General features: G+C 43.1%; 1 protein-coding gene across 1 annotated transcript in view; it reads left to right on the top strand.

The window, feature by feature from the left end:
- LOC144604416 (E3 ubiquitin-protein ligase Itchy-like) overlaps positions 1-22,727 on the top strand; it is a 75,041-nt gene extending 52,314 nt beyond the window's left edge. Inside the window, exons 20-24 of the mRNA XM_078418806.1 lie at positions 461-581; positions 3,298-3,402; positions 5,175-5,271; positions 10,701-10,773; positions 14,340-22,727. Coding sequence (XP_078274932.1) covers positions 461-581; positions 3,298-3,402; positions 5,175-5,271; positions 10,701-10,773; positions 14,340-14,439 — 496 coding nt within the window. The 3' untranslated portion in view covers positions 14,440-22,727. The remainder of the gene's footprint in view (positions 1-460; positions 582-3,297; positions 3,403-5,174; positions 5,272-10,700; positions 10,774-14,339) is intronic.

Genomic DNA, 22,727 nt, shown 5'->3' with positions numbered 1-22,727 from the left:
TTTGTGTGGCAACAAAACAATAAATGTAATATTTTAATTTTATCATGTTAGACTTTAGACTACGTTAGACTGTAAGGAAACCTTTGGCCTACCGAGTCTTCTCCGACTCGCGATTGCCCCATGCATTAGCACTATCGTACACACTTCTACAATCTACCAAAGCCAATTAACCAACAAGCCTGTACGTCTTGGAAGTGTGGGAGGAAACCAGAGCACCCAGAGAAAACCCACGTGATTGTGGGGAGAACGTACAAACTCCATACGGACAGCACCCATAGTCAGGATTGAATCCTGGTTTCTGGTGCTATAAGGCAGCAACTCTACTGCTGCGCCACTGTGCCGCCCATTTTAGGGTTATGTTACGATTATATTATGTAGAATATATTAGCTATAGGTTATATGTGTAATATTCTTGTGTCCACTGCTTGAATCATTAACACAAGGTGTTTCAACTGCATAGACTTGTCGCTGAGTGGAGACTATCGCGTGGCGTTGAAGAACAGACACAGGCATTCCTGGAGGGCTTTAATGAAGTGCTTCCTTTACACTATCTTCAGTCATTCGATGCCAAAGAATTGGAGGTATCGCAATTTATTGAGTGTTTATAAATTAATTTGTACGCCTACCTGAATAAAGATATACCGGCTTATCTTCCCTCTATCTTTCTCCCTCTGGTTTTGAGTGAAATACAGATCAGTTTTGAGATACATGAAGACAGGCCCTTCAGCCCACTGAGTCTATGCCGACCATCGATCACCCATACACTAGTTCTGTCAGAGTTATACAGTGTGGAAACAGGCCCTTCGGCCTGACTGGTCCACACCGAACAACATGTTCCTTCTCCATTAGTCCTACCTGCCTGCGTTTGGCCCATATCCCTCTAATCTTATCATACCCATGTACCTGTATAAATGTTTCTTAAATGTGATGCCTTCCACTTTCGCATCCTGCACATCAGGGGCAATTTACTGAGGCCAGTTAATCTACAAATCCGCTCATCTTTGGGATGTGGAAGGAAGCTGGAGCACCCAAAGGAATCCCTTCAGGTGCTTCAGTTTCTCCTCGCATCCCAAAGACGTTGCAAGAAGAACGTGCAAACTCCGTACGGTGAGCACCGAAGGTCAGGATCAAACCTGGGTTTTCAGAGCTGTGAAGCAGAGGCTCTATCAGCTGTGCCACTGCCAAGTTTGAAATAAACAACGGTCTTCAGCCTGTGAATGCCTCATATAGTCGGCATCCACCATATGTAAACTATGCTGTTATTTTCCTTCATTGCTTCATTTTTGTACAACTATTTTACTTTTGTCAACTTCATTCCCGTGTATGTGTGACGTACTGTATGTGTGTAGGACTCTTTCTAAGCAACACAAGTCATCAGTTTTGCTCTTGAGTATTCTAACACCTTGAGCAACTCTTTCAAGCAAAGTTTGCCTCAAAACCAAATCCAAAATCTGGTTCCTCTTGTTTAAAACAATAATCCAATCCAGATGGATCTGGCCTTTTGTTTCTGGATTTTAACGCTGATTCCAGTTTAGACACAGCTTTGTTTGGAGTGTTGGAAAGTTCATGTTGTCTTTCAGAGTCACCTCTAAATAATTTCTGCCAATGTTTTAAGGAGGTTCCTGGGGAAGTGGATGGAAGTATTTTATATTTGTATGCTCGGTAAAACTGTCCCTTGCCAAGGGAGAGCAACTAAAGGTTGCTCAGAATAGATGACCTTTTGACACATCCAAGGTTGTGCTAGATCATTAAACTTAAGTCTATTAGTTTAGTTTAGAGATACAGCACAGAAACAGACCCTTCGGCCCACCAAGTCCTCGCTGACCAGTAATCACTCCATACACTAGCACTATCCTACACACTAGGGACAATTTAAATTTTTTACCAAAGCCAATTAACCTACAAACCAATACATCTTTGGAGTGTGTTAGAAAACTGGAGCACCCGGGGATAACCCACGTGGCCACAGAGGAGAACGTACAAACTCCGTACAGGCAGCACCCATAGTCAGGATTGAACCTAGGTCTCTGGTGCTTTGAAGCAGCAACTCTACTGCTGCATCACCGTGCCACCCCAGAACATCAGAAGGTTGTTTAACCCATTGATTATCTGACAGTTCTCTGAAAAAAAAAGCCACTTGTATAATTTAACTTCACTGAGCAACACTATAACAAGTACTCGAGGAACTGAGCGGATTAGTCAGTTTCTGGGCAGATGACGTTTCGGGTCAGGAACTTCTTCGCTGCCCTTCGTACCTTTTCCAAAAAGTGTTCTCAGTGTGGAAACCAATACCAGATTACTGACCACCTAGATATCAACTGAGCAAAGTCAGCGGCTGCTAGAATCACAGATAGGTCACTGTGCAGGAGGTGGTAATTTGGCCCATTAATGTTGTGCTAGCCTCATGCAGGAGCAATTAGCTACTGCTTACCTCATAGCTTGGAAATCTATTCTTTTTCAATATTGATATACTTGTGTTTTGAACACCACAATTGAGTTGCTACCACTCTTCCCTTTGGTAGTGCATTCCAGATTCTCGCCATTTGTCCGCAAAAAAAGTTTTCCCTTGGTGCTAGTTTTACTCTACAATTCTGCTCTAAGTTTTCTCTGGAACTTCAGAGGTTGAGGGTAGACTTGAGAGATACAGTGTCGAAACAGGGCCTTCGACCCACCGAGTCCACGCTGACCAGCGATCACCCCGTGCACTTACACTATCCAACACACAAGGGACAATTTACAATTTTACCGAAGCTAATTACAAATTACAAACCTGTACATCTTTGGGATGTGGGAGGAAACTGGAGCGGTCATCGGGAGAATGTACGTACAGGCAACACCCGTAGTCAGGATCGAACCCAGGTCTGTGGCACTGTAAGGCAGCAGTTGTACCACTGTGCTGCCCTTGATAGAAGTATATAAAATTATGAGAGACATATATGGGGTAGACAGTCAGAACCCTTTTCCCAGTGAGGAAATGTCTAGCAATCGAGGGCATAGCTGTATGGTGAGAAGGAAAGTTTAATGGGGTTGTGCGGGGCAAGATTTTTTAGAGTTTTGGGGGTCTGGAATGCATTGCCAGGGACGGTGGTGGAAGTAGATACGATATTGGCATTTAAGAGGCTTTTAGATAGGCACACGGTAGAGCAGGGAATAGAGGGATATGGATCCTGTACAGGCAGATGAGATCAGTTTAACTTGGCATTATGTTCGGCATAAGCATTGTGTTCCTGTGCTGTACTGTTCTATGTTCGATGTCAGATCAGCTATTTTTTTAATTGTCTTTACATTTTTTTACAGGTGCTACTTTGTGGAATGCAAGAGATTGACTTGAATGATTGGCAGAGAAATGCAATTTATCGGAACTACACCAGAAACAACAAACAAATAATCTGGTTTTGGCAGGTATGGACGAACTCTCCATTCTTTCCATGGTGAGATAAAATATTCTTGCTGCAACAGTGCCTTAATTGTTCTTTATTATTTCAAAGACTTAAATTTTTTTTTGGAAAGATTTGGATAAGAGCTGTAGTTGCCGTGCATAGAAGTAGGACTTTCAGCCCCACCCTCCATGCCGGTTAACCTGCCTTCCTGAGCTAATCGCCTTTGCCCATATTTGGGCAATATGCTTCTAAACCATTCCTATCCAGGCATCTATCCAAAATGTCTTTTAAACGTAATTCTTCCCACCTCTACCACTTCTGCTGGCAGTGTGCCCCATATACCCACCACCCTCTATGTGGAAAAGCCTGGCCCTCTCATTTTCAACCCATGTCCTCTAGTTTTAGACTTCCTTACCATAGGGGAAAAAGACTCTGACCTTCCAACTTACCTATACCCTTCATGATTTTACAAACCTCTCAGGTCATGCCTCAATCTCCTTCATTCCAGGGAAACTATCACCCTAACCATTTTCTAAAAATATAATTCAAGCCCTTTAGTCCCAGCAACATCCTTTTGAATCTCTTCTGCACTCTATAACCTAATGACATCTATCCTATTGTATGGTGACCAGAACTGCATTAAAAATTCCAGATGTGGTCTTACCAATGACATGTATAGCTGAAACCCAAGTCTTGTACTCAGTGCCCCATCCAAGGAAAGAAAACATGCCTTATGCCTTCTTCATCACTTTGTCTCTGCCCTTTTCCCCTTGCCATTACATACCTTAGTTACTAGTTAGTTTAGTTTATTGTCATGTGTACTGAGGTACAGTGAAAAACTTTTTGTTGCATGCTATCCAGTCAGCGAAAAAAACTATATATGATTACAATGAAGCCGTCCACAGTGCAGGGATTCAGGATAAAGGGAATGACGTTTAGTGAAAGATAGTCCCGTAAAGTCCGATTAAAGATAGTCCAAGGGTCTCCAATGAGGTAGATGGGGGACCGTGTTCCAGTTGATGATACAATGGTTTAGTTGCCTGATAACATCTGGGAAGAAACAATCCCTGAATCTGGAGGTGTGCGTTTTCACACTTCTGTACCTCTAGGCTGATAAGAGAGGGGAGAAGAGGGAGTGACCAGGGTGAGATTATTAATCCAATTTAAGGGCAGCACAGTGGCACAGCTGGTAGAGCCACAGCCTCAAAGCGTTGGAGATCCATGGTTTGATCCTGACCTCTGGTGCTGTCTGTGTAGAGTTTGCACATTCTCGCTGTTTCCTCCCACATCCCAAAGACGTGGGGGTTTATTGGTTAATTGGTCCTCTGTAAATTGCCCCTAGTATGCATGGAGTAGATAAGAAAGTGGGACCACAAAGAACTAAAGTGAATGGCTGATTGATGGTCAGCATGGGCTTGGTGGGCTGAAGGGCCTGTTGCCATGCCGAATCTCTGAACTAAACCAATCCAATGTACTTCCATTTTCCAAATAAGCCAGTAGTTATATTTTCCTTTTGGAAATCCTGATTATACAACATCTGCTGCCTGGCCTTTATTAACCTTCTATTATATCATCAAATGCGTTGGGTAGTAATAATTTGCCTTTAACACGTTTTCCTGCCACAGAGTTTGGTTTTGATCTATGCATTAGTGTGGTCAGAGCAGGTTTTAAAAGCCTAATGCATTGTGGTAATGGCAAAATACAAGCCAGGAGGACTGAGTGAATTTAGATATGGTGAAGGGGCATGTGTGAACTGTTTAATAAATCTGCCTCAACTCAATGATGTTTTGTTAGATTTTGAAAGAAATGGACAACGAGAAACGAATGCGTCTGCTGCAGTTTGTCACTGGGACGTGCCGCCTTCCAGTCGGTGGCTTTGCAGATCTCATGGGTAAGCAGTGTTAAGAAAAGACTGGTTGATTGTAAACAGGATCTTTACTCGCTTTGGTTGATTACAAACAAAGTAGGCAACTTTTTGGGGGAATTATCATTGTCGGGTTCTAAAATGATATTGCATGATTGGAATGAGAGATCGTTTGCTGCATTAATTGGCATTGTGGGCTGGCGGCTGTAGCCCAGCCTGGCAGTGGAGGGTGGTACGTCCGGCATGGAAGTGGCTGTGGAGGTGGTGCAGGCCGGGCGGTGAAGGCCGGAGGTGGGGTCGGCAGCCCGGCCTGGTGCTGAAGGTCTGTAGGTCCTTCCACTGTAACCAAAATCCGTTACAAAGATCTCCGTAATAATGAGGGTTTCCTGCACTGAGTATGTATTAGTTGTGTTGTTGCGTTAACATGCCTGTTAAGCTGTAGCAAGGAAGAATTTCATGGTTCCCTTCCTCAATGGTTCTTTTATTGTCACATGTGCAAAGTGCAAATGCACAGCAAAAATATTTTCTTATAAACAGTCCACTGAAGTATTGCCTACCCAAGCACATCCCGATCAGCAAATGTACAGAAATAGTCCATTGATCCCGTATGCCGTAGGTGCCATGTTTTGGACTCAAAATATCTGTCTATTCCTTGCACAGATGCTGTTTGGCCCGTTGAGTTCCTCTTGCACTTTGTCTTTTGCTCAAGATTCCAGCATCTGCTGTTTCTCAAAATATGAATTTGGTTACTCTGCCAGATTTGGGTATTCCACTACATCTTTATCCATCTCCTAAAAAGATTTTGCTGCTTTCAGAAACTGCTAGTTTCTGTGCATTCCAATCATGGATTAGATGGGTATTTGGTTTTACTGTTCTATGTTAACTGAACAAAATGTCTGGGCAAACCAGTTCTCTGAGCAAGTCTGGATTGAGGGCAAAGTATAAAAGAGTGAGTAGCAGCTGTTGAGGTTAGCTGCCGTGATCTTGCCCTTGGCAATGGCTGATAGCTAAGGTTGTAGGATCAACTGAATCCCACGACAGAAAGCAAAAAACAAACGACACTCAGCCAAGCCAGACACCTGGTGTCCCGTTTATTCCAGAAGCCCCTTTTACCTACGTTCTCACCAATCATAACCCCTGTGCAGATAAGGCCAATTAGTGCGTGTGACCTTGGCGTTGTTATTGAGCTCTTGTGGCTGAACCTTTTCATGAGGCTGTTGGGGAGTCGCCAGCAGTGACAGGCCGCATGCAAAACCAACGTGGGCGTGAAGGTGCCACAAGGTAGAATCTAATGTGAAGGGCAGGGACAAAGAATCAGGTACAGTGTACCTAGGTACGGTGAAATCCTGTTTGCATACAATTGGGTAAAATCATATAGCAGCCCTCACCTTGGCAGTACGCACAGAGTTGCCACGTTTCTGGTGCTGACAAAGTTACAAAAACTTAATTGCACAGTGTTTTCTTGCAGTGGTGAGCCAGACATGATGGCAAGGTCCCTCCTGAGCTCCAGGCGGCCCATGCTCTCATCCACGCAAGTCCCCAACGCTTTTGGAGACACCCCCCACTTGGTTACTCTCAGCGGCCCTCCTCGCTCTCGGCAGCACGGGTCCCTTCTCGCTCTCGGTAGCGCGGGTCCCTCCTCGCTCTCGGCAGCGCGGGTCCCTGGCAGCGCGGGTCCCTCCTCACTCTCGGCAGCGCGGGCCCCTCCTCGCTCTCGGCAGCGCGGGTCCCTCCTCGCTCTCGGCAGCGCGGGCTCTCGGCAGCGTAGGTCCCTCCTTGCTCTTGCAGCGTACCGACTGGATCATTCGACTCCGAGGTGCATTCTGCCGCCACTCGACACATCTGGTTAGACGGTTTTCAAATCAGAATGAGATCAATACCTTAAACTGTTAACGGATAGGTGATGTTTCGGGTCAGGACCCTCCTTCGGACCCAAAGGTTTCTGGTCTGGCCCTTCTTCAGACCCTTCTTTAGTCCCAACCCGAAATATTACCTATCCATTTGCTCCAGAGATGCTGCCTGACCCACTGAGTTACTCCAGCACTTTGTGTCTATCTTAGTTACATACCAATATCTGCAGATCTTCCTTAGTACAGTGAAAAGCTTTTTTGTTGCGTTCAATCCAGTCGGCGAAAAGATTGTACATGATTACAATAAAGCTGTCCACAGTATACAGATACAGGATGAAGGTTATAACGTTTAGTGCAAGATAAAGTCAGATTAAAGATAGTTAAAGGTCTCCAATAACCACTCTCTAGTTGGTGATTGGATGGGTCAGTTACCAGACAGCTCCCTTAAACTGTAAACTCATTCGAATTAAAGTAAGTAAATAATCCAGATTAGGTTTTGAGAAGATACATTTTTAAGACTGTGATGGCCGACACTAATAAAGTTTTTGGATGTTATGATGGAGGGGGTCTTCGCTAGTTTCCTGTGCTAATATCCGTAACGTCAGTCAGAAGCATTTAAGAAAGAATGATGTCTTTTTTGATGGAGTGATTAAAATTACCTTTAACTTTGGGATTGTTTTGCATCAAATGTGAAGCCTGATATAAATTTGAACTTGCAGGGAGCAATGTTTGCATCAAATTGCGTCTTCAAGCAGACATTAATTGGAATTGGGTCTGTGGCCTCAATACTTTCAGTTATCATTATCCATTATCAGTTTCATCAAACCTAGGTAGGGAAGTTTTCCCTCGGTGCTAAAATCTGTGTTTAAAAAGCGAGAACAAATTAACGTGTAGGCACTTAGAAATACGTGTTTGTGGCTGAGTTATTCTCCAATTTCACTGCTTGAACAGATTTCCGTTATGGAAGGACCTTTCCCTCCATAACTGCCTGTCAATGTCACAGCCTCTACTCAAGGAAAGAAAGAATTAGGCTTGCCACATGAGAAGAGCAGTCAAGTGCTGAGCAGCAGAATAATATGTACACTCGGTGTGCTAGCTCCTAAATAGCACAAATTATTCTTAAACTGTGCCAAACAGACGCAAACATTAAACTTCTGGCTCCATGCCCTTTCTCATTTGCATGTCTGTGTTCATTAGTTTGCAACTGCCTCTGTATTAATCTTCACAAGCCTGCCTCTCACTTTCTCTCGAAGCAAAAATAGAGGAAGGAAAACTTTGGCAGCATTGCTTTCCTTGGTCGTTTCCTGGTGAATGGAAGTTGACCACGTGACATAGGAACAGAATTAGGCCATTCAGCTCATCGAGTCTGTTCTGCCAGTCAATCATGGTTGATCTATGTTTCACTCTCAACCCCATTCTCCTTCCTTCTCCCAGTAAACTTTGGTGTCCTTACGAATCAAGAACCTATCAATCTCCACTTTAAAAAATACCCAATGACTTGGTCTCCACAGATGCCTGTAGCAATGAATTCCATAGTTTTGCCACTCTGGCTAAAGAAATTCCACCTCATCTCCTTTCTAAAAGTTAATTTTCTTTAGCAATACAGCATTCCTTCACTCTCTAAAGCCTAAATTTTTAATTTCCCCTCACCTGTATCCACCTATTACCTGCCAGGCTTCATCCTGCCTCTCCTTTCAATAGACAATAGTTGCAGGAATAGGCCATTCGGCCCTTCGAGCCAGCACCGCCATTCACTGTGATCATGTCTGATCATCCATAATCAGTACCCTGTTCCTGCCTTCTCCCCATATCCCTTGACTCCGCTATCTTTAAGAGCTCTATCCTTCTCTCTTGAAAGCATCCAGAGAATTTGCCTCCACTGTCTTCTGAGGCAGAGATTCCACAGATTCACAACTCTCTGGGTGAAAAAGTTTTTCCTCATTTCTGTTCTAAATGGCCTACCCCTTATTCTTAAACTGTGGCCCCTGGTTCTGGACTCCCCCAACATCGGGAACATGTTTCCTGCCTCTAGAGTGTCCAATCCCTTAATAATCATATGTTCCAATAAGATCCCCTCTCATCCTTCTAAATTCCAGTGTATACAAGGCCAGTCGCTCCATTCTTTCAACATATGACAGTCCCGCCATCCTGGGAATTAACCTCGTGAACCTATGCTGCACTCCCTCAATAGCAAGAATGTCCTTCCTCAAATTTGGAGACCAGCACTGCACACAGTACTCCAGGTGTGGTCTCACCAGGGCCCTGTACAACTGCAGAAGGACCTCTTTATTCCTATACTCAACTCCTCTTGTTGTGGCGGCCAACATGCCATTAGCTTTCTTCACTGCCTGCTGTACCTGCATGCTTACTTTCAGTGACTGATGTTCAAGGTCACCCAGATCATTCAGATAATAATCTGCCTTCATGTTCTTGCCACCAAAATGGATAACCTCACATTTATCCACATTAAACTGCATCTGCCAGGCATCTGCCACTCACCCAACCTGTCCAATTCACCCTGCATCTTCATAGCATCCACCTCACAGTTCACACTGCCACCCAGCTGCAAATTTGCTAATGTTACTTTTAATCCCTTCATCTAAATCATTAATGTATATTGTAAATAGCTGCGGTCCCAGCACCGAGCCTTGCGGTACCCCACTAGTCACTGCCTGCCATTCTGAAAGGGACTCGTTAAGGGATCCTCTCTTCCTGCTTTCTATTCCTCCCCACCATCACCGCAATCAGTCTGAAGAAGGGTCCCGACCCAAAACATCACCAGCAATGTTCTCCAGAGATGCTACCTGACTCGCTGTGCACTATCTTTGCTATAAACCAGCATCTGCAGTTCCTTGTGTCTACATTTCTATTGCCACTTTGTGGCTGCACAGTGCTGCAGCTAGAGGAGCCTCTGCCTCACAGCCCCTGTGACCTGGGTTCAACCCTGACCTCTGGTGCTGTCTGTATGGAGGTTTCAGGCTCTTCCTGTGACCATGTGTTTTCCGGTTTCGTCCCACAACCCAAGGACGTGCAGGTCAGATAATTGCTGTTGTAAATTGCTTTCGTGTGCGGGTGAGTGGATAGAAAAGGTTTGGAGGGGTATGGGCCAGGAGCAGGCATCATGGGTGAATTGATCCGAAGTGGCTAATTTATGTTCTGTATCGCCGTACAAGGTGAAATCTGAGGGAAGTTGTGGTGAGAATTGAATGGAAATAATGTAGGGTTAGTGTAAATGCATGCTCCATGATTGAAGCGGACTCAGTGAGCCAAAGGGCTTGTCTCTGCTGTACAGAATCATGGCAACTCAGCATGGAAACAGGCCTTTCCGGCCAACTCATTTAAGAAGGGTTTCGACCCGAAAAGTCACCCATTCCTTCTCTCCAGAGATGCTGCCTGTCCCGTTGAGTTACCCGAGCATTTTATGTCTTCCTTGCTAACCAAAGTACCTTCCTGAGCGAGTCCTATTTGACTGCATTTGATTTTAAAGTGTTTGCTCTAATATTGCCAGATATGATAAACGGAATATTAATTTTAAAGATTCTGTACAATTAATAATTACTGAAACCAGAGTACCATTTGGCATTTTGTTTTTATGTTTCAATACAGGAAGCAATGGTCCTCAGAAATTTTGCATTGAAAAAGTGGGGAAGGAAAACTGGTTACCAAGAAGCCACACGTGGTGAGTTGTCTGATAAGATTGAGAGTGGAAACGTATGCTCATGATCAAACTGGTGCAAAAAAGATTTAGGAGGATGTTATGAGGACTCAAGGGACTGAGCTATAGGGAGAGGTTGGGCAGTCTAGGACTCTTCCTTGGAGCGCAGGAGGCTGAAGGGTGATCTTATGGAAGTGTACAAAATCAGGAGAGGAATAGATTGGGTAGACGACGCACAGTCTCTTGCCCAAAGTAGGGGAATCAAGAACCAGAGGATATAGATTTAAGGTGACGGGGGGGAAAGATTTAATAGGAACATGAGAGGTAACTTTTTCACACAAAGGGTGGTGGGTGTATGGAACGAGCTGCAGGAGGAGGTAGTTCAGGCAGGGACGATCACAACGTTCAAGAAACATTTAGATAGGTACATTGATAGGACCGATTTAGAGAGATATGGGCCAAACGCAGGCTGGTGGAACTAGTGTACAATGGGCATGTTGGTCGATGGGCGCAAGTTGGGCCAAAGGGCCTGTTTCAACGGAGTGTGGTCCTTGTCTTTCATTCCGTTTGCAACTCTTTAGATTTTGATACAATTCATGTCATTGGCCAATCTGGGTTGACAGGCCTGTGGACCTGTTTCTATGCTTTATCTCCAAACTAAACTAAACCTGCATAACGGCACAATGGCTCAGAGGGCACACAGCGGTAGAGTTACTGGCTCACTGCGCCAGAGACCCGGGTTCGATCTTAGCAATGGGTGCTGTCTGTACGAAGTTTGTACGTTCTCCCTGTGACTGCGTGGGCCTTCTCCAGGTGCTCCAGTATCCTCCCACACTCAAATAATGTACGTGCTTGTAGTTTAATTGGTTTCATTAAGTTGTCCCAAGTGTGTAGGATAGGACTAGTATATGTGTATTTGCTGGTCGGCACCAGTATCTCTAAACTACATTCAGGCATGAGCTGATAGTGACAAGGATATTTATGCCCCTCAATTAGAGTAGAGTAATTAAAGTAGAGTAGTGATGGAAATTATGAGGATTAAAGAAGAGGAGGTACGGACACTTTTGAAAAATATAAAAGTGGATAAGTCTCCAGGTCCTGATAGGATATTCCCTAGGACATTGAGGGAAGTTAGTGCAGAAATAGCACGGGCTATGACGGAAATATTTCAAACGTCATTAGAAACGGGGATGGTGCCGGAAGATTGGCGCATTGCGCATGTTGTGCCTTTGTTTAAAAAAGGTTCTAAAAGTAAACCTAGCAATTATAGACCTGTTAGTTTGATGTCTGTGGTGGGAAAATTAATGGAAAAGATACTTGGGGACAATATATATAATTATTTGGATAAACAAGGCCTGATTAGAAACAGTCAACATGGATTTGTGCCTGGAAGGTCATGTTTGACTAATCTTCTTGAATTTTTTGAAGAGGTTACCAGGGAAATTGATATGGGCAAGGCTGTGGATGTTGTCTATATGGACTTCAGTAGGGCATTTAACAAGGTTCCACATGGAAGGTTGATTAAGAAGGTTAAATCGTTGGGTATTAATAGTGAGGTTGCAAGCTGGATTCAACAATGGCTGAATGGGAGATACCAGAGGGTAATGGTTGACAATTGTATGTCAGGTTGGAGGCCAGTGTCTAGTGGAGTACCCCAAGGATCTGTGTTGGGTCCACTGTTGTTTGTCATTTACATTGATGATCTGGATGATGGTGTGGCAAATTGGATTAGTAAATATGCAGATGATACTAAGATAGGTGGTGTAGTTAATAATGAAGTAGAGTTTCAAAGTCTACAGAGAGACTTGGGCCTTTTGGAAGGGTGGGCTGAAAGATGGCAAATGGAGTTTAATGCTGGTAAGTGTGAGGTGCTGCATTTTGGTAGGACAAATCAAAATAGGACGTACAGGGTAAATGGTAGGGAATTGAGGAATGCAGTGGAACAGAGGGATCTGGGAATAACTGTGCATTGTTCCCTGAAGGTGGAATCTCATGTGGATAGGGTGGTGAAGAAGGCGTTTGGTATGCTTGCCTTTATAAATCAGAGCATCGAGTATAGAAGTTGGGATGTAATGTTAAAATTGTATAGGGCATTGGTGAGGCCGAATCTGGAGTATGGTGTGCAGTTCTGGTCGCCAAATTATAGGAAGGATGTCGACAAAATGGAGAGGGTACAGAGGAGATTTACTAGAATGTTGCCTGGGTTTCAGCACTTAAGCTACAGAGAGAGGTTGAACAGGTTGGGTCTTTATTCTTTGGAGCGTAGAAGGTTGAGGGGGGACTTGATAGAGGTTTTTTAAATTTTGAGAGGGACGGACAGAGTTGACGTGGGTAGGCTTTTCCCTTTGAGAGTGGGGAAGATTCCAACAAGGGGACATAGCTTCAGAATTGAGGGACAAAAGTTTAGGGGTAATATGAGGGGTAACTTCTTTACTCAGGGGGTGGTGGCTGTATGGAATGGGCTTCCGGTGGAAGTGGTGGAGGCAGGCTCGATTTTATTATTTAAGAGTAAATTGGATAGGTATATGGATAAGAGGGGATTAGAGGGTTATGATCTGAGTGCAGGTCGATGAGACTAGGTCAGGGAGAGTGGTCGGCGTGGACTGGTAGGGCCGAACGGGCCTGTTTCCATGCTGTAGTTGTTATATGGTTATAATTATAATAATCATCTCTATGATTCTCGAACTGTAGAATGCAATGATATAACTATAACTGGATCACCCACTTTCTGCATGGATAATTGTTTTCAAAATCTATCCTCAAATCGTTTAGAGAGGAGGTGAGGAGAAACTTTAGTAGAGGGCAGTTAATCTGTGGAACTCATTGCCGCAGAGGGCTGTGGAGGCCAAGTCAGTGGATATTTTTAAGGCAGAGATAGACAAATTTTTGATTAGAACGGGTGTCAAGGGTTATGGAGAGAAGGCAGGAAAATGGGATTAGGAGGCAGAGATCAGCCATGATTGAATTTCACAATAACTTGTGAACTTGTGAAAAGCCTTATAAATGCTGGGCCTAAACTAGCTGGTCAGAAGCTGGGATTTCGCTTGTGAGTGCTTCCACTTCCTACACCAGTGTCATCTGAGTGGCAATTTTAAATCATTTCAGTCCAAAATAGATTCACAGTGCAACCTTAGCCTTCTGGAAAGATGCTGCTCAATCATCCCTCGAGTATCCAGCTGTGTTAAATGATCCTGGGGATTTTCCCTCCTTTAGTCTTTAGAGATACAGTGCGGAAACTTGCCCTTTGGCCCACTGAGTCTGTGCCAAACAACGATCACCCCGTACACTAACACTATTCTACACACGAGAGACAATTTTACCAAAGCCAATTAACCTACAAACCTTTGGTACATCTTTGGATGTGGGAGGAAACCGGAGAAAACCCACACAGTCACAGGGAGAACTTTATACCATTTATTTTCATGGAAACAATTCAGTCACCTCAGACATCTCAATTTCCAAGATGAATAATTTTGGGGGCAGATATTTCTCACACCAAAGTGTTATGAATATCTCCCAAATAAAGACGCCACTGTCTCCTATTGTGCCTCTGATATATATTTTTTTCTCTATTATATCTTCCTCTCCAGCTTCAATCGTTTGGATTTGCCACCATACAAGAGCTTTGAGCAATTGAAGGAAAAGCTGCTGTTTGCAATAGAAGAAACTGAAGGATTTGGACAAGAGTAACCCCATATAGCAGTCTCATCGGAAGAGAGTTAAAGTGCTGTCTGTTATTTTAAGAGGCTTTGGAAATGAGGAATGCATTTCCATTTCTTATGCTTTTCTTTCCAGTAGTCATTTGTTTAGCCAGACATGTCAGGTCAGACTATTTCTGTCAGAAACCCTATGAGAAGTGGCTGCAGAGACGTGCCTTGACTTTGTCTCTGTATTTGCAAGTGAAAAACCCGATATTATGAAGAAATTGTACATGTTCACATGGAATTAATCTGCTGTGATAAACAGCTTAAACCACAGTTTGTTCATTTGCACTGTGTGTGAAGGAACAGGCAGGCTGACCCTGCACGGACAGGAATACAATTGGCTGCTATTTATGCCTACGTGAGCTGATTGATGAGGCTTTCCGAGATTTGATTGCATCTTGCAGCTGAGACGAAACCAGGGCTGGGTAACTACCCAGGCTGTATTGAGAAACAAACCATGATGGACTGTATCTTACCCTTTTCCCTTCTTTTTCGCCTTCTGATTGCATTGTATTTATCATGATCTGTTATTGGGGGTCATCCCTCTTCTTACCATATCCAATAGCCTGTCTTTATAGAACTGCAGATGCTAGTTTATTACAAAGGTAGACACAAAGTTGTGGAGTAACTCTGCGGGTCAGGTAGCATCTCTGGAGAAAAAGAAATGGGTGACGTTTCAGGTCTGAAGAAGGGTTTCAACCTGAAACATCACCCATCCTTCTCCAGGGATGCTGCTTGACCCGCTGAGTTACTCCAGCACTTATTATCTATATCTTTGGTGTAAACCAACATCTGTAGTTATTTATTTCTACAACCTGTCTTTATCACAGGATTCATTTCTAATTCGTTTTAATAAGTTGAAAAACAGTTCAAGCAAGTCCTGTGAGGTTGAGAGTCTCCTTTACAATTGAGGAATGCCCCGTTGTCATCGTTCTTACTGGTGATCAATGGCCAAGGTACTGTTTGGGCAACAGATGCCTACTGTACTTTTCTTAGTTTTCTTTTAGAAGTGAATGAAACTAGCGCACCAGTAGTAATTGCGATAATATCCCAAACCTAATCCTCCACCTCTCTGCACGGTGTAGTTTGGAAAGCAAAAGTTTCTGCCCTGTATTTTAAAATGAATCAGAAACTTAGCCGAGGTTATGTAGCTCTAGTTTTATAGAGCACGCGTAGGGAATGTTTGTGGTATTTATGTACTGATATATCTGACTGGCAGATCTGCAGAATAAAACATTGCCTCTAGTGGGAGCATGAATTTTATCTCCCCACCCCCACCCCCTTTGCTCTTTTAGATTTTGCCATTGTGTTTGGCAGGCAACTTCTCTGAGGGTGTTTTACAGTGACCAGTCTCGTACAAGTAGCATTCAAGCTAACACTGGATAAATTTTCCCATCTTAGAAGGCACATTAGCAATGTACAGCACTTTGTAAAGGGGGGAGGAGAGTACGGGGTTTGTTTTGAAGTTTCTGAAGTGGAGGATTTTTGGCATACTGAGAAAATACTCTTATTTTCTCATCGGCATTCAAAAGTAACTTTTAAGAGACCATACCCTCAAAATTTTATTTTTGTGTCCAGGACTAACTGCGGCTTTTCTCTTTTTTATGGCCTGGAAATGTTTGTGAACATTTGTCAACCTCCAGCTTTCCAGACGCAGCATCTCTTTGCCTGCACTCCAGTTAATTCCTTGAAGATGAGCTTTAAAATGGTCCCAACAATTCATTTGGGATAATCGCAATGATTGAATTAGGTATTCCAACCCTGCCTCCACTTCACTATACTTCTTATTACTTTCAAGTGATTTAAACTGGAGCATTTTTTAAGAGGTGATTGCAGAGAGTGGATGCGAAAGTGGGATAACATAGAACTCGTATGAACGGGTGATCGATGGTTGACGTGGGTCAAAGTCCACATTTCCATGCTGTATCTTTCAATCAAAAAAAAGTGTACATTTTCTTAGCAGGGATAAAATGTACCCCAAAGTATAATGATCGTATCAGTTTGTATTCTAAATTGTCGTAAATAATTTTAACAGGCCAATAATGGCATGAAATTTCTACAGGAAGGTTACCACCACTGTGGTCCCGCTGTGAAGTGTGTTTATGTGATTCATGCAAGGACAGATTTCTGCTTAGCCGTGATGCCCTCCTGCTTCAGATTTCCCGTGAGGATTCGCTGGCTAGGCTTGCATGAGGGAAGAGATGGCAGCTGGGGTTAATATATAATGGAGATTCAAGGAAAGATGGAAGAAAGCTACATTGCATGTGGCAGCAATGAGAAGCAAGGTGATCTATATAGTCGACATCTCCTGTGTTGCACAGTTGAGTAGATCTTTATGTTTTGCATGGGGCGGTGGCGGACCTGTATCTGAGGGGCATTTACTGTCTAGTTATTTATCTCACTGGCCTGAGATTTGGGATGAGGATCTGTTTTTAATTAAAGGTTTAAATTATTCAAATAGCAACTGCTCGGTTAAAAAAAAATGTACACCAAGCCTACAGTTCACTGAACTCAACAACATTCTCTTGCCTCACTCTCCACAAAGTTGTGTGTAATGGTATGTCCTATAAATTGCTGAATGGTACATTGTCTGGTGCAATAACTGTAGGGGGGGGAGATAGTTGGGGTAGTCAACAACTGGCCTGATTGCATTGGGGCACTAAGAGGAAATTCACCTGTGACTCAGTATGCCCACATTCACCTGTGACTCAGTATGCCCTTTTAAGACTAGATTGGACCCGAGCTTTGATGCATTGCATTCTCAAAATGGTCTCTCTACACCTGCTGTCCGATCTTGAGTGGAAAGCAGTGGCTTGGGGCGAGACTGCTGATGTCAGCAAAAAGAGCCTGCACTCTCGAGGTAGGGCGAAAGAATGTTGGGTTGTCTTATTTTTAATTAAACCAATTCTTAAACCAGATTATATTTGTAATATATTGTTATGATTAGTTATAAATTACATGTATAGGATATAAGAGAGAGTTTTTGTTAAAACCTGAATATTTGGGTGAGTTTTTGAATCCAATTTGATTTGCAACTGGGACTCCAGTTTTAACTTTAAAACCAGCATCTCGCTGGCTTGTTGATCAACGTGTGTTCGGAGGTTGTTTGATCCATGTTGGCGTACATTTGTTGGCCGCTGGCTCTGACATTTAGTGTGCTGGTAATTGGCCAGTGGAAGCCCTTGCTGGGCAATGTACATGTGGACTGTGCGCTGATGGCAAGGCCAGGCCTCGTCCCCTCTGTGTGCAGATATCTGCTGGATTGACACCCCTGTTTAGACACCTAAAGCCCCCAGCAACAGTTGACACCCGAGGTTAATATTTTCATTCTGAAACCTATAGAAACCCTGTGGGAGGCCAGCTTCAACAAACTAAAAATAAAAGGGCTTCATATAGGTGTGTGGCTGTGCAAAATTGACAGGCTAGTTTGCAGTCCATGGGTCATGTGTCTTGTTCTGGGGCTCAGTACTCTCCTGCTTTGAACAGGGATCCCCTGATCTATTTCTCGGGCAGTGTAGAGCTTGGGTGTTTTGTGAGTGATCGCCAACTGACTATACGTAAAGAACCCACTGTCTGTTGGCTGTGTTTCTTGGGCCGTTCTGGCACTCCATCAGTTCCTGAAATGCCAGTTAGCTGGTCAAAGATTAGCTAATCGGACAAATGCACCTGTTGTTAACAGGTGGGTTACTTGGGGCATCTAAACATGGCATCTCCTTGCGGGCCTGTGAAGTTGCTCTATAGTCTCGATTAATAATCTCTATAATCTTCTGTGATATACTACACAAAGCTGAGAAGAATAAGCAAATGTAGGCTAATAAATATTAAGCTCCTGTTAAATGAATAAATAATTGCACTTTCCACTATTTTTTCTCAAATGCTTTGTAAATAAACTTTTCCACATAACACAGCTGAAAACGTGGTGCATATTTTTTTTCTGGGCCCTTTCTGACCTGCAAATACAAAAGTGAGATGTGGAAAAGTGCTCTATTCCTTTCAGTGTTTGCCTCGCTCCCTCCTTGCCACTCTCCTCGCATCTTATGGGTTAATAGCCATATTAGCCTGATGCTGTCTATTACCCGACACAAACTGAATGTTTAACCCGAATGGTGCCATTGTGTAAATACAGTGACTTGCAGCTGAAGGGATTTTCTACTACTGTTAACTTGGCTGATCCAATTTTTTAAAGTGTAATGTTCTCTCCTTTTGACAAACCAGCAGAGTAAACACACTACTATTCACCTGAAGGACAATTAATTGATGCACTAACCCCATTACAACCAGTTCCATAGTAGGAGTCGCAGGTTATCTTGTGCAACGCACAAAAGTGCTTGGTAACTCATTGGGTCCGGCAATATCTCTGCAGAACATGGATAGGTTCAATGGTGCTTTATTTGTCACATAAGCAACTGAACAGTGAATTTATTTTGCCTATTTGCACATTTAGGCACTGCCATGTTTTGGCGCCATTTCCAAAGTCCAGTCATCCCATGCACTCGGTCTGCTGGATGAGCTCCCGATCCCGCAAGGCCTGGCCTCCTCCGTCCCCCTCGGTCTGCGAACCAACGTCCCTCTCCCCGCCTGGACCTCTTTGTGTCCCGGGGGCACCTCCTGCAGCCGACCTTGAAGGCGCTGGAGGCATTAGCCCAGTTTACCCTCCTACTGGCCCTTGATCCTCGCGTCCGATGTCTCCATGGTGACATTTCAGGTCAGGGTCAGTCTGAAGAAGGGTCCCAACTCCCAACCTGAAATGTCACCTATCCATTTCCGCCATTGATGCTTCCTGACCCCCTGAGTTATTCCAGCATTTTGTGTTTTGCTGATTAGAAGATGGTACTGCGTGATCTTTAGGTATATGAAAGCAGAATAACCTTTGAAAATGTGTTCCTGGCATCTTAACTTTTATTGATTGAAACTTTATATGTGATTAGTGGGAGGTGATACTTCATTTGAAATCATTGCTAGGAGTTTATTAGTTTTATTTGACACTTACCAGGCAATGCAACATGCCAAGACTGAAATAATGCAGGAATGTCATTCACCCACGATGGCGATGAATTAGTTTTGCAGGTTCCCTCGATGATTTGTTTTCCTATAATCTATAATCTTGCTTCCTATTGTTGGTAATCTAGTTTGTTTAAGACGAAGGAAATTTGGAGGCAAATGGTTTTGTTCTGCAGTGGGGGGTGGATGTCGGGTGAGAATGTACGAAGATTTCTGGCTTTGTAGACTCATTCTACAGCCAAACAAAACAAAGTCCCAAAATAGATTCAAAATGCTGGAACAGCTCAATGGGTCAGGCACCATCTCTGGAGAAAAATGAGTGGTGATGTTTTGTGTCGAGACCCTTCCAGTCTGAAGATTCCAAAATGTCTCCTATTCCTTTACTGCAAAGATGCTGCCTGGTCGTTTAGTTGCTCCAAAATTTTGTGTCTATCTTGGGTGTAAACCAGCATCTCCAGTTCCTTCTACACAAAAGTAAGTCCCAGTTGTGTTAGTTAAATAACAATTTGTTCTAAGCTTCTACAATGGAGTATAATTTTCTCATTCTAATGAATTGGTCTATAGGTGCGTATGACAACATTCAACATGTGAAGAGAACCGTCATATCTTTTCCTCTTTTCAGATAACATTAGCTTGTAAATCCATGATGTGTAACTTTCCCCTCCCCTCGCCCACCCTTAATGATAGTTTGTAAAGGGACGCTTGTTGTAATTGTCAGCGACTCACTTGCTAAGTCATGAGCACATGAATCTGTTCAATAGATAAGAATGTTGCTGGTTTGATTTCTGGCTTGTTCTACTTTGTGCTGATCTTCAGTGAATGGCAACATAATTAGGACCCTGGTCTGGGGCGAAGTGAAATCAGCCCAGATGCTCAAACCTGGTTGCTATCAATTGCCATTGAGCAAGACCTACTGAAAGTCTGTGTGGAAATCTGAGCAGTGTCGAAATGTCCACTGAGCAATGTGTCTCTGAGAAATTGTATCCTGATGGGTCTCGCTCGATATATGTTCGAGGAGCAGAATTTGGCCGTTTAGCCCATCGTCTACTCCGCCATTCAATTATGACTGATCTTTCCCTCTCAACCCCATTCTCCGGCTTTCTCAACGTAACCTGACGCCCTTCAGGACATTTAGAGGAGGAAGGGTGAAAACTTAGACACAGGGAACTGCGGATTCTGGAATATTGAGCAAAACACAAAGTGCTGGAATAACTCGGCGGGTAAGGTAGATTCTCTGGAGGACGGATAGGCAGAGAACCTCTTCAAAGTAAGCATATCTTGAGGAGAATTTGCAACAGAGCAGTAAGATGGAGACAGAGGAACTGCAGATACTGCAATGCATGTCCTCCAGAGATGCAGCCTGATCCATTGAATTACTGCAGCATTTTGTGATCTTCAGAGGGTGAAAAACGTGGCAGGAATGTGTCTGATCTGGTAAACCATGGATTCTAAACGTGAGGAAAGCAAGAAGGGAAATTCTATTGTGGCTGAATGTTCAATACTTCGTTCAGGAAATAACTGGAAACTGAAGCTAAGGATGCTGCACTTTATTTTTGTGAGTTACGCATCATTAATTTATCCGCTGTAATATTAAGAAACCTTTCTTCTCATCCTATCGTTACAATACATTATCATCTGATGATTTTGAAGTTGTTTCTGTGGCGTGTCAAAGACTCTGCTCAGCCAGTTATCCAATGGTTATGGCCAGAAGGTTTTAAATATTACTTCTGATTCAAAGTGGTAGCATTTAAAAAGGAAACAATTTGTTTCCAGCTCTCTCTGACTGCCCCCTTGTTACAATTACAACTTTGGTAAAACCAGAAAGTTTAGGTAAAATGACGTGTAATGGAATTTTAACTCCCCCCCCCACCCCAACCATGTGCATTTGCACTAATTTGTGTGTTCATTTTAGCTATCAAACTTTAAAGGTTTCTGAGCGTGTTTTAATAAACCCTCCTGAATACCCGATATATCTGAATAAGTATCAGTTGCTCGTATTTTTTCTTTTTTCGGTGTTAAATGATTTTTTCATTTATGAGTGATAATGTAAAAAAAAAATTAAAACAAATAATTTGAATCGATACAACAGAGCAGCAGTTTTCTTCAGATATTTGTCCTCCTTTTGATAGCCCCGTCTTGAATTTCCCTGGTTTTTATTTTGCTCTATACTGCTTTCCCCTAGGACTCCTGTTGGTGCAAGAGAAGGCCTTATTTCTGCCCACATTTCTAGCAAGTACTTACCCAATGCCATGCATAACTGGAGAAGGAAGGAACTCCAGGTACTGGTTTACAAAAAAAGACACAAAGTACTGGAGTAACTCAGCATGTCAGGCAGTATCTCTGGAGGATATGGACAGGTGACGTTTTCAGTCTAAAGAAGGATCCCAACCCAAAATGAATGGGGTCACTTATCCATACTCTCCACAGATGCTGCCTGACCCGCTGAGTTACTCCAGCACTTTATCTTTTTTTGTCATGCATTAGGGCAGCACGGTGGCGCATCGGTAGAGTTGCTGCCTTACCGCGCCAGAGACCCTGGTTCGTTCCTGACTATGGCTGCTGAGTTGGTACTTTCTCAACCTGACCACGTGGGTCTTCCCCTGGGTGTTTCCTCCCACAGTAATTTAATTGGCTTCTGTAAAAATTGGAAATTGTCCCTAGTGTGTAGGATAGTGTTTGCGTATGGGATCGCTGGTCGGCACAGACTCAGCGGGCCAACCCAGCTCCCTACGGTTGAATATTCCACAGGCTCTCCCCAGCAAATACTTGGCCTCCACCTGTAGAGAACTAAATTCCTTTCAAAGTTTTGTAATGTACCAACCACTCGCATATCCATTGGATAATAGTTGTGTGATGTCTTTCACCCATCCTTTATGTAAATTGTCCACACGTATAAATAGCACTGATTCATTTGATTTAAAACAAAATATCTTTGGTTTTTTAAATGACTAGCTTAGAAGTATTTACAAGTAAATTCTATAGGAAATTTAATGTTTGTTATTTCTGAAGCTACAACATAATTTAAAGGAATCTGGGATGTGTCATTCATATCTTTGAGCTTTCTACATTGTGTTAATTCCCACTGTATGATATCTAAGGATTGTAAATCATGTTAATATTTCTGTGTTTAATCATTTTTGTATAGCTGAATTTGATTGTTCCAGAAATAAGTTAAGGTGAATAAGGTAATTCTGCCCTCTTTGGCACAAGCTTCTTATCCTGTTTATGTAAAAATAGTTGACATTGTATATATAACAAAAATTAAAAGCTTCT

This window comes from Rhinoraja longicauda, chromosome 22, assembly GCF_053455715.1.
Source record: "Rhinoraja longicauda isolate Sanriku21f chromosome 22, sRhiLon1.1, whole genome shotgun sequence".
Lineage (NCBI taxonomy): Eukaryota > Metazoa > Chordata > Chondrichthyes > Rajiformes > Arhynchobatidae > Rhinoraja > Rhinoraja longicauda.
This window is presented reverse-complemented; position numbering and strand designations above follow the sequence as displayed.